The sequence below is a fragment of the Vombatus ursinus genome, unplaced genomic scaffold, assembly GCF_900497805.2.
Source record: "Vombatus ursinus unplaced genomic scaffold, bare-nosed wombat genome assembly UNPS02014822.1, whole genome shotgun sequence".
Lineage (NCBI taxonomy): Eukaryota > Metazoa > Chordata > Mammalia > Diprotodontia > Vombatidae > Vombatus > Vombatus ursinus.
In genome coordinates, this window is record NW_020954600.1 from 684753 (window position 1) to 700244 (window position 15492).

General features: G+C 50.6%; 1 protein-coding gene across 2 annotated transcripts; it reads left to right on the forward strand.

Annotated features, from left to right (window-relative positions):
- The first annotated feature begins 533 nt into the window (after positions 1-533).
- PSMC3 (proteasome 26S subunit, ATPase 3) lies at positions 534-9754 on the forward strand. Of its 2 annotated transcripts, none has more exons than XM_027837907.1 (12): positions 534-666; positions 5012-5095; positions 6242-6367; positions 6738-6842; positions 6952-7014; positions 7277-7414; positions 7764-7907; positions 8065-8213; positions 8585-8681; positions 8906-9051; positions 9363-9444; positions 9557-9754. In XM_027837907.1, exons 1-12 carry the CDS (start codon positions 640-642, stop codon positions 9665-9667), a joined length of 1272 nt encoding a protein of 423 aa, XP_027693708.1. In that variant the 5' UTR covers positions 534-639; the 3' UTR covers positions 9668-9754. The 2 variants fall into 2 exon arrangements, with proteins under 2 accessions (XP_027693708.1, XP_027693707.1); XM_027837906.1 differs by lacking the exon at positions 534-666 and adding an exon at positions 4554-4653.
- Positions 9755-15492: the final 5738 nt, after the last annotated feature.

The window sequence follows — 15492 nt, forward strand, 5'->3', positions numbered from 1 at the left end:
CAGGAGGGCCTTGGTTCCACCCCGGGCTTCCCTGTGCCTCAGTTTCCACATCTGTGAAATGGGAACGATGGCCCTTGGTTCCGGAGGCCCGCGCTCGCCCACCAGAGGTAGGTGCCTGGCAAGCCACGGAGGGGCAGCACCGAATCGTGGCCTTTGTGTTTTCTGGTCAGGCTCCACCTCCTCCAGACAGCCTTCCTGGACTGCTCCAGCCCGCCTCCTTGAGGGCCTGCCCCCTAGCGCTTCTCGAGAACTACGAATCCCGACAGGCCGCGAGGCAGCGTAGCCGGTTCCGACCCTGACGCGCCGCCGGCGGAACCAATGACTGTCGTGATCCCGCCCCTTCCCGGAAGCACGAACGGGACGAAGGTGGGAGCAGCGCCACGTGACCAGCGGCCCGCTCCCTCGGTTTCCTTTTTCGCAGCTCCCAAACGGCTCCGCAGATTCGCCGGAGCCGTCTGCCCGGAGCGTCGGCTTATTGAAGCAGGCCGCCCATGCTGCCCGGGCCGCGGGACAGGAGGCCGGGTTAGGCGGCGCTGGTCGGTGCGCGGTTCTGGGTATTTATCCTCGCCCCACGGAATCCCGCGGCCGAGTGTCGAATGTGCGGCCGGAAGTGCGGGCCCAGTGACTCGGCAGGAGAAGATGGCGTCCGTGTGGGACGAGGCCGAGGTGAGCGGCGGCGGCGCCGGCGAGGCCGGCCGGGGCGGGCAGGAGAGGGGCGGCGGGGGGCGAGGCCGGGCCCGTGGACGGCGACGGGTGCTGTGGGGCTGGGCGGAGGCCGGGGGGACTGACTGTACCAGCGGCCGGTGCGGAGCGTGGGGAGAGCTGGGTCTGGCGGGGAGCGGGCATTGAGTAAGTGCCTGCTGTTTGCGGGGCCGGGGACCAGAGCGAGGCCAAGGTGGGAGGGCGCCCTGGCTTCGAGCGGCTTCCCTTCCCTTGGGGCCTCCGTAGAGGGTCCGTATGAGGCAGCTCGGGATGGGCGGGGTGGGGGTGGGGAGGCCCCCCGCCGAGGGTCCGAGGGCTGTCCAGAAGAGAGGCAGGGGTGGCGTGCACTCCAGGCGGGGGGCACGGCCAGTGCAAAGGCACCGAGCGTGGAGATGGGCTGTCATAGGGAAGGAAGAAGGCCAGTTTGGCTGGATCATAGAGTGTGGGAGGCAGCTGGAGAGACGGGGTGCAGCTGGGCTTTAAAAGCTAAATACAGGAGCTGAAGTTTTATTCTGGACGCGATAGGGAGGGAGCCACCGGAGATGCTTGAGGAGGGGAGTGACTGGGTCACGTGTGCATTTAAGTGTGGAGGATGCACAGGAAGGGGAGAGACTTGGCAGGAGCACCATCTCGGAGTCAGCTGCAGTGGCTAGATCGTTGGGCCTGGAGGGAGGAACACCTGAGTTCAAATCTGACCTGTGTGACCCTGGGCAAGTCACTTAACCTCTGTTTGCCCTAATACGCTGGAGAAGGAAATGGCAAACCATTCCAGTGTCTTTGCCAAGACATCCCATGTGGAGTCACAAAGAGTCAGACAGTACTAAAAAACAACAAAAAATGAGCATTTTGGCGATGCAGGACTGGCCTCTAAGAGAGCTTAGGGCTGGGTAAAGTAAAGGAGGTTGGGAGAGAATAAGCCTTTATTGAATGCCTCCTATGTGCCAGGCACTGGGCTAAGTGCTTTATTAATATTATATCATTTGCTGGATCTGGGAGTATCTTCCTAGAGAGAATTAAGCCATTGGAAACAGATGAGGTTAACCAGGGAGAGTGTGGAGAGAAGAGGATAGAACTTTGGGGAAGACCCACAGGCAGGGCTCATTGGATGGATCCAGCAAAGGAGAGAGGAGGACGAGGGTCCAGTGGTGTCATGAATAGCCAGGAAGGAGAATAACTGGGAGTGTCAGGTGCGGACTGTGCAAAGTATGAGGACTGACAAAGACCATCAGATCTGGAGATTACCAGGTGCTTGGTAACTTCAGAGAAAGCAGTTCCAGATGGGTGATGAAAGGGAGGAGAGATACAGGGTAGTATCCCCTTGAAGGGATGGTGGGGTCTAGTGAAGGTTGTTTAAGGATGGGGAAAGACTTAGTCGTATTTGAAGACAGGGCAAGAACCAGTATGTAGTTGTTCAGTTGTGTCTGACTCTTCGTGATCTCATTTGGGGTTTTCTTGGCAAAGATACTGGAGTGGTTTGCCGTTTGCTTCTCCAGCTCGTATTACAGGTGAGGGTTGAGTGACTTGTCCAGGTTCACACAGCTAATAAGTGTGTGATGCCGGATTTGAACTCGTGAAGATGAGTCATCTGGACTCTATCCACTGTGCCACATAGCTGCCCAGTAGATAGAGGGAGTTTGAAAATGGGGAGGTAATGCTTGAGGGCAATAGGGATTTGGAGCCAGTGGACCAGGCTCAGGTCCTGGCTCTGACAGCTAGTATGAGAGTCCTTGGGTAAGTCCTTCTCTGGACCTCACTTTTCCTATCCATAAAATGTGGAGAATGAACTGTTACCTCTAAGATTCCTTCCAGCCCTCCTATTCTATAAGACTCCATAGTCAGGTGAGAGATACTGTTCCTTTCCAGCAAGGCAGTTGTGGGAATTGACTTGTTAAGCCCAGACGTTTAGAGGGTGAAACATTGTCAATAGGAAAGAGATCCTGTGGTAGTTGGAAAGCCCAGAATCGACTGCAAGGAGAACTCCAGGCTCACTGCATAGTACCGTGTCTGTCAGCCTTTCTTAGAGCAGGAGTTCTTAGCTTTTGTCCTAGATCCCTTTTGGCAGGTTAGCGAAGCCTGTGGACCCCATTGGCATAAATGCATGATGCAAATGCGTAGGATTGTCCGAAAAAGCAATTTTATGGTAGTCATCAGAATACTTTTTCTTACGTTTGTGGACCCCGGGTTAAGAACTTCTGAACTCGATGGTCTCTAACATCCCTTCCAGTTCTCACATTCAGATTACTAAGTGCCCTCTTAGCTCTGATGTTCCGTGAACCTAGATTGTAAAAATAAATCTGTTAGAAATGCGGAAGGTAATGAAGGTTGATTTCGCAAAGAATGGAGGCTCTGGGATGTTATAGAGAACACTAGAAAGTCAAGTAAAAAACTTGTTGGAACAGCGAACAACTTTAGCAAAGTTATAGGATGTAAAATAAGCCCGTACAAATCATCAGCATTTCTATATATTACCAACAAAACCCTGAAAGAAGAGATAGAGAAATTTGATTTAAGATAACTGCAGACAGTCTAAAATACTTGGGAGTCTACTGCCAAGACACACACAGCAACTTTGTGAACACTCTTCACACAAATAAAGGCAGATCTAAATAATTGGAGAAATATTAATTTTTCATGGATAACTTACTTATTCCCTTGCCATACCAATCAGACTACCAAGGAATTACTTTATTCATCTGGAGGAACGAAAGGACAAGACCGTCAAGGGGATCAGTGAAAAAAGGGGAGGAAGGAGACCTAGTGGTGCTAGATCGAAAACTCTCTTACCCAGTGGTCGTCATCAGAGCAGTCTGGTCCTGGATGAGATCAGTGCGATGGATTAGGTACGCACGTCCGTGCAGAAGCAAATGAGCACAGTAGCCTAGTGCTTGAAAAACCCAGAGATCCCAGCTATTGGTACAAGAACTCATGATTTGACAAAAACTACTGGGAAAACTGGAAATCTCACACCAGAGACCAAGATAAGCTTAAAATGGATACAAGATTGAAACATAAAGGGCAATATCATATGCAGAGTCGTGGAACATGGAAGAAATTACTTTTCAGGTTTATGGGTAGGGAAAAAGTTTATGACCAACCAAGACGTAGAGAGGGTCACAGGAGGTAAAATGGATGATTGCAATTAAAAAGTTTTTGCATAAACAAATCCAGTGGAACCAAAATTAAAAGAAAATGAATAGAAAAATGAGGGAAAATAAAATGAGTTTCTCTGATAAAGATTTCATTTCTGATACATAGAGAACCAAGTTAAATTCATCACAATAGGAGTCATTCCCCAACTGATAAATGGCCAAGGATATGAACAGAGTTAGAAATCAAAGCTATCAACAGTCATGAAAAAAGCTCTAGAGAAATGCAAATTAAAATGATTCTGAGGTACCACCTCACAACTGTCAGATTGACTGCATGACAAAAATGGAAAATGACATACTGGAGGGGATGTGGAAAAGCAGGGACACAAATGCCCTATTGATGGAGCTGTCAACCAGTGCAGCCATTCTGGAGAACAATTTGGAATATGCCCAAATGTCTATAAAACTGTGCGTACCTTTTGACCCAGTAATATGGCTACTAGGCCTCTGCCTCAAAGAGATCAAAGAGAAAGGACCCACATGTACAAAAATATTTATAACAGCTCCTTTTGTGGTGGCAAAGAATTGGAAACTGAGGGGATGCCCATCATTTGGGGAATGGCTGAGTAAGTTGTGGTGTATGATTGTGATGGAATACTATTGTGCTGTAGGAAATGATGAGCAGGATGATGTCAGAAACACGTGTGAACTAATGCAGAGTGAAGTGAGCAGAACCAGGACAACAGTGTACTCGGAAAGGCAGTATTGTAAAGATAATCAGCTGGGAAAGACTTCATAATTCTGATCAATGCACAGCTCCGAAGGACTGTCCACTTGCAGACAGAGAACTGATGGACTCAGAGTACAGATTCAAGCATTTTTTTTCTTTATTTTTTGCGCTTTCTTCCCCCCAATTTCAGAATATGGCTAATGTGGAAATATATTTGCATGACTTCATATGTATAGTGGGTGTTGTATTTCCTGCCTCCTCAATGGATGGGGGAGAGGCTGGAGGGAGGGAGAGAATTTGAAACTGCAAATAAAAAGAATGGAGTCTTTGTAGTGGGAACACACAGGAATAGTATCCAAGAGGTCTGGATCTGCCATTCAGTGCCTGTTAATCTCTGGGAATCATTTTTCTCATCTCTAAAATATTGGACTAAGTGATCCCCAAGATTTTTTCTAGCTCTAAATCTCAAGGTCTTGTGGTTTCTTTACAGCAAGATGGAATTGGAGAGGAAGTGCTCAAAATGTCCACAGAGGAGATTATTCAGCGGACTCGTCTGTTGGACAGTGAGATCAAGGTAAGGGGTGTCCTTTTGGTTTCTATCCAAAGAGGTGCTTAGAATACTATTATACTAATAATAGCTACAGTAGCACTTTAAAGTTTGCAAAGCCTTTACAAATATCTCGTTTTATCCTCATGACAACCTTGGGAGGTAGATGCTGTTGCTGTCCCCATTTTACAGTTGAGGAAACTGAGGCAAACAAGTGACTGGCCCAGGGTCACACAGCTAGTAAGTGTCAGGCTGGATTTGAACTCAGGTCTTCCTGACTCCCAGGTGCAGCGCTCTAACCAGTATGCCACCAGCTGCCTCCTCTTTGGAGAATCCTTTCCCTGCCCCAGCACAGATTCAGTTGAAGTAACTAATTGAGCACCTACTATGTACAAGGCACTGCAGTCAGCCTTGTATGAAAAATGAAAGATTCCTTCCCCTCCAATAGTTTCTAGTTCAGTACGAGTGATCTTATATCTATGTATGAGGGCCATACAAGGTGGAGTGTGCTGGAGCCATGGAGAGATACAAACCGGGCAGTCTGGGAAATTTGAGGAGGGAGAGATCCCTTCAAGGGAGGGACCTGGGGGTGGGGGGAGGGAGTGGCTGCTCCTGAGCTCGGCCTTAACGTGAAAGGAGAGATTTTCACAGGCTGTAGAAGTGAGCACCTTTGTGAGTGAATGTAGGCAGAAAGTAACCTGTTTCCTTTGGGGAACAGCAAGCGGTCCAGTTTGGCTGGAACCTAGAGGAGGAAATAGAGTGTAAAAGGAGGCTTGTGGAGAACCTTGAATCTTAGGCTCAGGCATTTAGATTTTTTTCACACCAGAGGTTTGTTGGACTTTCCCAGGGCTTCCTGAGCATAAGTGAGTGGAGTATCAAAGGCCCAGGGATGATGTTTTCTCCCCTTCTTCCTCTCTCTCCTCCCCGTCTCCTGAGAGGCATTTTTTTATCCTTTCACATTGAAAGTGTGTGGGTTGTGCTGGGCTTTGCACAGCACAGATGTCGGCTCAAACTGTCTCCTTGAGGCAGAGGAGGAGAGGAGCGGAGCAGGTTCACTCTTCTTCCTGAAGATGAGCAGTTTAAGGCTAGTGGGTTTGAGTGGATCGCATAGCCCCCCCGGCCTAGGCCGGGGAGGCCTGTCCCTGAGCTGGACTACGTGTGCCTTTGTCCTAGATCATGAAAAGTGAAGTGTTACGCGTGACCCACGAACTGCAGGCCATGAAAGACAAGATCAAAGAGAACAGTGAAAAGATTAAAGTGAACAAGACCCTGCCCTACCTTGTCTCCAACGTCATCGAGGTGTGTGTGTGCGGGGGAGGGAAGAACCAGCAGCAGCCGGGGCTTGGGGGCCACAGGGCGGCAGGTTCACATTGGGAAGAGGCTTCTCTTGCTCCCCCTCTTCAAAGGGAAGATGGAATCTGTTAGAAGTTTATGTCTTTAAGTACTTTGAGATCTCGAGGCCCTCCTTGTAAGTGATTATTAGAGTTAGATGCAGCCTCCCTCTAATGCTCATCAGCTTATTAGCATCCAGGTGATTGTGACCTTAATACTTTACATAATAAAGAAGTGGGGCTTTCCTGCTCTGTAATAGCTAGGAATGATCTTAGGGCCCAAGAAATACTGGAATGGCTCCTGCTGTGAGAGGTCTGACCAAGTTTCCTCTTCCCAGCTGCTAGATGTTGACCCCAATGACCAAGAAGAAGATGGTGCAAACATTGACCTTGACTCCCAGAGAAAGGGCAAATGTGCTGTGATCAAAACCTCCACCCGACAGGTGAGAGCCAAGGACCCTGACTCCGTAGTTGGCCTGAGCAGGAGCACTGGTTGGGAACTGTTGGATCAGGCTGCTGAAAAACTCTTTTCCCCCTCTTCCCCATTCGTAGACCTATTTCCTGCCAGTGATTGGTTTGGTGGATGCAGAGAAGTTGAAACCTGGAGACCTGGTGGTGAGTGACCTTTGACTCCTAGGGAGAGCTCGCTCCTGTCTGGTCTTTGTAGCACGGCCCCTCGGGTCCCATGGAACCCAGCCCTGGCCATTTCTGGCTTACCTGGCAATCATTGTCTCAGACCTTTTTAGAGCGTGCCTCGGGGCCTTCTTCTGGAGAGAAGGCCCGCTGCTTGGGCCTCGCGTGGCTTTTGCCATAGTCATCATCTAGCCCGTTGTTCTTGGCACTGGGAAAAGCTAAGTGTCCAGTACTTTGTCCTCAGGGAGTAAATAAAGACTCCTACCTGATCCTGGAGACCCTGCCCACTGAGTATGATTCCCGAGTGAAGGCCATGGAGGTGGATGAGAGGCCCACAGAGCAGTACAGTGACATTGGAGGACTGGACAAGCAGATCCAGGAGGTGCGTGTGACTGAGACTCCAGGGGCAGCCGCCCCCTGCACAGGAGAAAGCCTTATAATCAGTATCCCATTGAGGCAGGACTTCCTTCTGGGGGGAGCCCCTGGAGCTATTCCCCCATTTTACAGATAAGGAAATTGCAACCCAGAGAAGTTGGTGGAGTTGCCTAAGGTTCCTAAACAGCCAGGATTAGAACTCAGATTCCTTATTCCAGAAGGGCCACAGCTGGTAATTCTCTGAAACCCAGAAAGAGAAATACAGGCCTTGGTTGAATGTATAATAGTTAGAGACTGAAGTGTGAAGGGGAGGAGCCCAGGGGCCCTCTTAGTTACTTTGTCCTTTCTTTGAGCAGCTCGTAGAGGCTATTGTATTGCCAATGAACCATAAAGAGAAATTTGAGAATTTGGGGATCCAGCCTCCAAAGGGAGTATTGATGTATGGACCCCCAGGTACTGGAAAGACCCTGCTAGCCCGAGCATGTGCCGCCCAGACCAAGGTGAGTGTCTTGGCCAGACCCACAACCTGTGCACTCCTTTTAAGGGACTCGTTAGGGGCCGGGAGCCGGGGCAAGGCAGTGGATGGGAATCCAAGTCATGCACAGACCTGGGAGAGCAGAATCACTTTCTCCTTGGTTCTACCTCTGCTCCATGTAGGCCACCTTTCTGAAATTGGCTGGACCCCAGCTGGTCCAGATGTTCATCGGGGATGGAGCAAAGCTCGTCCGAGATGCCTTTGCATTGGCCAAAGAGAAAGCTCCCTCCATTATCTTCATTGATGAACTGGATGCCATCGGAACCAAGCGGTAAGGCCTTAACCTTGGTCTTGACTCGAGTTGGCTTGGGGGAACAGCAACAGAGGACTCCATGGAGGGGGGCCCGGACAGGCAGTGTGGGGTGCGCAGCCTGCCCATCCAGAGCAGAGGCCCAAGCAGCCCAGAGGAACCTGCCACAGGATTGCGGCTGCCTTCTGCTCTGGCGGAGAGAGGATTGGGGATGACTGAGGAGACCAATGGGGTGCCTCTGGGCAGGGGAAGATCGCTGTGATAAGAGCTAACATTTATGCAGCACCTACTGTGTGCCAGGCTAAGCCTTTCACAGTGACTCTCACTGGCCAAGAACTCTGTCGGTCAGGAGCCCTTTACCGGCTCTGTCTGTGGTTTCTCCCCATCCCCAGCTTTGACAGTGAGAAAGCAGGGGATCGAGAAGTTCAGAGGACGATGCTGGAACTCCTGAACCAGCTGGATGGATTTCAGCCTAACACCCAGGTCAAGGTAATAGGCCATCTTGAAGAAGCCAGGGCTCTTGGGGTTCCTGTGGCTTACCCATGAAGGGTGGCTGTTGGGGTGGGCGGGCCGCCGGTGGTCCAACGCCATCTGCTGAGTCTTGGACTCCAACATTTCCTGCAAGAGAGGAATGGCCAGGAGGAGGCCTGAGCTTCGAGAAGGGCCCGTGGCCTGGCTGGGCTCCGTGATGTATTTGAGTCTGCTCTCCCCAGGTGATTGCTGCTACAAACAGGGTGGACATCCTGGACCCTGCCTTGCTGCGCTCTGGTCGTCTGGACCGCAAGATTGAGTTCCCCATGCCCAACGAGGAAGCCAGAGCCAGGATCATGCAGATCCATTCCCGAAAGATGAACGTGAGGTGAGGGGTGATTGAGAGAGCTCTGGCGAGGTGACGGAGGTCTTCCGCAGGGTCCTTCTACCTACCTAGTGCTTCCTGAAGCCCACCCAGCTCCTTTCATGTGCGTCCTTCGCAGGCCCTGGCTGTGCTGAGAGGCCAGCAGAGCCCTGGGGCACCTTCACACTGGGCCAGAGCCCAGGGAAGGGGACGCTCTTCTGGCCCAATCTGGGGCAGGCTGATTCCAGGGTCTGGCATCACTGCCTTGTTGGTGCTGGAAGTCCAAGCTCCCTGGGCTGAGTGGCTCATCACCTGCCTTCCCCCTCCTTCCGCAGCCCCGATGTGAACTACGAAGAGCTGGCTCGCTGCACTGACGACTTCAATGGGGCCCAGTGCAAAGCTGTGTGCGTGGAAGCGGTGAGTGTGCTGGGCGCTGAGCTGAGGGAGGGGGCCTGGCTGTCCGGGGTCAGGGCAGGCACCGAGAGCTGCACAGGGGGGCCTGGCCTCTGACCCCGTCTCTTGGCTGTAGGGAATGATTGCGCTTCGACGGGGGGCCACTGAACTCACCCATGAAGACTACATGGAGGGCATCCTGGAGGTGCAGGCCAAGAAGAAAGCCAATTTGCAGTACTATGCTTGACAGGGCTGCGGAGCCCGCTGGCCCCACGCCTGGGTCTTACCAGTAAAAGTAGTAACAATAAAGGAGGTTGGGGTTGTTTTCTTGCAATGGGTCTGGTGTGTTGGTTTCGCCCTGGCCCATAGAAAGAAGAGGGAAAGTTGCTTGTGAGGTTGGCACTGCTGCCTTAGAGCTGGGAGAGGCGGCTCTTGGCTCGCTTGCTGTTTGTCTGGGACAAGACTGCCCAGCTGTTGCTGCAATTGTGTGGATTCCTGGGGCTTCCTGCCAGCGGCAGCCACACACGGCTGCTGCCCAAGGCTGCGGGCCTCCAGCCTTTGTGCTGCCCTGTTTCCCTCGCCCAGGCTTACTGAGCTTTAAGATGCAGTCTTTGGGCCCTGGAACAACTCCTTCCCTGTGCGGGGTGCACCTGCCACACGCGAGGGTCAGTGCTTGGCCTTCTCTTGCCCCTACCTGGACCGCTCACATCTGTGCAGATGATGCCCTGCTGAGGCTTTACAGCTTGAGCTCCTGGCTCGGGCCTTCATGCACCTGCTGGGAGGTCAGCAGTCAGGGGAGCGGCAGTGATCTGTGTGTGGGATTCAGCCTGCAGGGATCAGTCCTAGAAATGGGTGCCATGGCGTGCGCACTTGTCCCCTCCCCTCGATCCTCTCCTGGCCTCCCTCACTTCATCTGTCCTGGCCAGGGGTTGGCCCTCCTCAGATCTAAGCCAAACCTGTCCTTAATTCCCCACTTCTCCTCAGGGCCTGCACTCCGACGGCTCGTATTTGTACAGGGCGTCCCAAAAGACACCAAGACTTCAGGGATGCCCGTTGTATTACCTCTTCTTCAATGCTGTCCACAACTGTGAGAAATAGCTGCTCTTACCCATTTTATAGATGAGGAAACTTAACTAGAAAGTTAAGTGACTTGCCCAGATCACATTGTTAATATGTATCTGAGGTAGGATTTGAACTCAGGACTTCCTAAGACAGTCATCTTCAGCTTTTTCCCCATCACCAAGTGCTGTCAGTTCTACAGTTAACATTTCTCAGATGATTGTGGTATAGCAGAAAGCTCTAAGCCAGGGGCTCTTCACTGGGGTCCCTGAGCATGTTCTTGGAACATTTGGGTGACTCTGTTTCCACATGATGGGTTTCCTGGATAATCCCATAATGCCTTTTAGACATGATGCTGAGAAAGGTCCGGAGCCTTCCTCAGGCTGCCCTGGCACCTAGGACACAAGGGAGCTCAGCCCCTTTTGCCCTAGTCCAGATGGAAAGAGCAGATTTGGTCACAAACTCTGTAGCCTTTGGAAGTCAGCCTCCTGGAACCCAGACTTCCACGTCTGTTAACAGGACTGATCTATGCCCTCTAGAACCGCCTTATCATCGGAGAGCTTAGACTGACCTGGGAGGTTGCCTGAGGCCCATCCCCTTATTTTACAGAATTGTAAACTGAGGGCCAGGGAGGGGTGACTTAGGATAAGTATCCATAGAATAAAATAATAACCAGCATTTATTTAGTCCCTACTATGCACCAGGCACAGTGGCTCCCCACAACCCTCGAGGAGGGAAGTGCTTTTTATTATCCGCATTTTACATACAAGGTAACAGGCAGAGCTTATATGACTTGCCCAGGGTCCCTGGCTAGAAAGTGCCTGAAGCTGGATTTGAACTTGGGTCTTCCCGACTCCAGGTCCAGTGCTCTGTGGTCTCTGGTGCCCTGTAGGCTATACAGGATTGAAACCTGCGTGATCTCATTTCAGACGCAGTGCTGTACCCACTGTGACCTGGCAAGAGCCTTGAATTCGCTGTTCCCACTGTATCTTTCACATGGATACTGGAACTAACTTGCTAAGGCATGCCGCCCCCCCTTCCCAGGGACAGGCACATAGGCACCGTAAACCTTTGAAAAGCTCCCAACAAATTCCACACTGGCATTGAAAGCACCCATGGGCTTGGCCTCAGCCTTTCCACTGCTCTCTGACCTTGTACGACATGCCAGCCAGGCAAGTGAGCCTTGAAGCCCAGACCCAGAACAAATACCCAGATTTCTGCCTCCTCTTAATGGTGTCTGTCCCCTTCCTGCCTGTCCTCAAGGTTGAACCCTGCTGCCACCATGGATATCAGTCAGCAAGCATTTATCAAGAACCTACTATGTGCCCAGTGCTGTGCTCGGGCCTGGGGGTGCAAAGACAAAATCTCTATTCTCAGTGAGCATTCGTTGTCCTGAGGGTTTGGGGTGGAGGATTGCTGCGTGGATTACCACAGAGGTGGTGCTTAGGTCCAGGATAAATACAAGGTAGGTAGACAGGCACCAGCAAGTGAGGATGTGGGGAAGGGGCCTTGGGTGGGCGGCAGCACTGGAGCTCAGTTTGGAAGGGAGCCGGGGATTCTGAGAGGCTGAGGGCAGGAGGGGGCCGCTGTTGTGTGGGGGCCTTGAATTCTAGATGAACCCAGCTCCAACCTTGGCAGCCTCAGCTCGGGCAACAGGGCTCCCCCAGGACAATGGCACCTTTGGACAGGCCTCTGGCCTTCTGCTCCCTGTGGTGAACTCTGGGACCTTTTTTGTTTCCCCAACTAGACTGTAAGCTGCTTGTGGGCAAGCAGCTTGTCTTCTGTTATCTTCACCCACCCTCAATAGTAACTTGCACCCAAAACTTAGGTGCCGCACATGAGCTTGGGAGGGTTCACAGACCTGGGGCTCATTTGGCCCAATCTCAGTCATACGTCCCAGAGGTGGAATTACGCAGGTCTCAGAGCAGCGTGGGGCAGCACGTTGCATAGAGCTCTGGGTCTAGGGTCAGGAACACCGGAGTTAAATCCAGCCTCAAGCACTTCCTAGCTGCGTGACCCTGGGCAAGTCACTTAGCCCTGTTTGCCTCAGTTTCCTCATCTGTAAAATGAGTTGGAGAAGGAAATGACAAACCACTCCAGTATCTCTGCCAAGAAAACCCCAAATGGAGTCACAGAGTCAGACACGACTGAAAACCAACTAAACACAGGTCGCGTGGCTAGTTAGCATTAGACCTGGGATCTGAACCTAGGTTTGAGGCAGTGTGGAGGAGTGGACAGTGCACAGGGATATGGAGTCTCAAGACCGCTGGGTGGCTCTGGACCCTTCCTTGATGGGTAACGACTACTATAGATGAAGAAACTGAGGCTCGGGGGCATACCTTCCATTGAACCAAATGTTTCCGCAGCAGCAATGCAAGGCAGGGGTGGCAGCCTATAGAAGGGGTTTGGACCTTGGATCATCCTTTCACTCTTCACTCTCAGCTCAGTTTCCCTGTCTGTAAAAGGAAGGGGTTGGAATGGTTGATTCCCAAGACGCGAGCTCTAAATCCTGTGACCTTCTGTACTGTGACCTGGCATCAACGAGGAAACAGTGGGCCTCCTGCTTTCTGGACTGGACCCCTGCCCCATACAGCCGTGAGGGTGATCGGAAACCATTACCCCTTGCCACCCCCCCCCTTTTTAATAAGGAGCAATTTGTGTGTTAGCTGTAGGATGGAATGGGTAAAGTCCTGCACTTGGAATCAGAAGAGCCTGATTCAGATCCCACTTCATTAGCTTAGTAGTTATGTGCCAGTAGGCAAGTCACTTACCTCACCATGCCTCAGTTTCCCCTCCTGTGAAATGGGAATAACGCCTATCGCACCTACCTCCCTGGATTGTCCTGAGGCTCAAATGAGCCCCCGGGTGTAAAGCAATGCCTGAGTTTTTGGTTATCGAGGTGATTATTATTGGCTTGTTCTGCCTTGGGGGAGGGGAGCTGGGAGATAAACCTCTGGGCATCAGGGGAGAGGTAGGAGCGGGAGGAGGAGGGTCCTTGAATGGAGTCAGGGAGGAGGCAAAGCTTGGAGAGCTGCCAGGGAGACTGTAGCTGATCTGATGATGAAGAGGAGGAAAGCATTTCTATAGTGCTGTAAGGTTTGCCAAATGCTTTGCGAATATCTCTTATCTTCCCAGTCCTTTATTGAGTGTCCCATGAGCCTAGCTCAGTGTTAGGCACTTGGGAATGAGGAGGAAGGAGCAAAAGAATCACAGATCACAGAATCTTGGATTTGAAAAGGTCCGCAGAGGTCAGTCAACTAGTCCAAACCATGCCCAGAAAGGGATGTCCTCTTATCATCCCAGATGAAGACACACACACACAAAATCTGTTTGTCTGTCTGTCTCTCTCCTCTCTTGGAACTCCTTTCCCAAGAGACCTGTCTTAATTTATAATTAAATCCATTTCCATGTAACAACCCTTGAAATTATTAGCAATTAATTCTGGGGGCAGCTAGGTGGCAGAGAAAACCGGCCCTGGAGTCAAGAGGACTTAAGTTCAAATCCAGTCTCAGATACTTGATACTTACTAGCTGTGTGACCCTGGGCAAGTCGATTAACCCCATTGCCTAGCCAAAAAAAAAAAATATATTAATTCTGAACTTAAATACCAAATAAAACAAACATAATCCTAAGTAAAACAGAAAAAAAAGATTTTCCTGAAATCGAAAATCTCTGTTAAGTACAGTCTGCTTTTATAAGAAAACATAAAGCAACATGATAAATGACATGACATGACATACATGTGCAACATGGCATTTTAAACCTATCAATTTTATTGATAGCTTTTGTTTTTATAATACCTAAATTCCTTCTCCCATCTCCTCTAATCCCATATAACAAAGAATTATTTTTAACAAAAAAAAAGAAAAGGAAAATGTCAGCAAAACCGATCAGTTAAATTGTGGAGATGTGACGATATGTGGAACGTTCCACACCCGTGTACCCTTCCTCCCTATGTAAAGAAGTCAGGGAAAATGTCTCAGATCTCCTTCTTTGGGAGTGAAACTTGTTTAGGATTTTACAACGTTAATTTTTTATGGCATTGTCATTGCTCTTTCCATTTCCAGCATCGCAGTTATTATCTGTGTTGTTTTCTTGGCTCTGCTTACATCACTTCCAATTAGTTCGTGTAAGTCTTTTAAAATTTATATTGTTCAGCTAATGAAAATCCTCTCCCTCCTCCCATGGGAAAAAAGAAAGAAAAACAAAGCTCTCATAACAGGTGTGCAGGCAAAGAAAATAAATTCCTGCATTGGCCACGTGTGAAGTGGACGTTTCAGTCTGTGCTCTGTCTGTTCGGGAGGTGGGCAGCATGCTGCTTCCGCGTCCCTCTGGGGTGGTCCCGCTGGACCTTGGGCTCTTCTCAAAATGATTTCTTTTTGCAGGGTTGTTGTTATTGCCTCTAAATGGTCCTGGTTCTGCTCACATCACTGCACCAGTGCATACGGGTCTTCCTACGTTCTTGTGCTCCCATCCCTTTCATCATGTCTTACAGCCCAATAGCATTGCATTGCATTCACCTGCCCTCCCTTGTTCAGCCATTCCCCGACCAGTGGCCAGCCCCATAGCTTCCAATCCTTTGCTAAATAAGATTGGCTGTAAATTTTCTTGCACACGTGGGTCTTTCCCTCCTCCTTTGGTCTCTTTGGAGTATTGACCTGGTAGTGATGTTGCAAGGCCAAAGGGCGTGCTCAGTTTAGTGACTGTTATTGGGTCCCCCATCCCCCATATCTTCTCCAGGTTCAACATCCTCAGTTGCTTCAGCTAGCCCTAATGGATGCCCTCCAGTTCCTGGGACGGCCTGTTCACTCTCTTCAGGATACCTTCGTGTTTGTCAGGTCCCTTCCTGACACGAGCCCCAGAAATCATAGAGGGTGGGGCTTGGAGTCCTAAGCTTAAATCTCCCTATCTCCCCTACTTATCAGATATTTCACCATGGACCAGGGGTGGGGAACCCTCGGCCTTGAGGCCACATGTGGCCCTCTAGGTCTCAAGTGTGGCCCTTTTATTAAG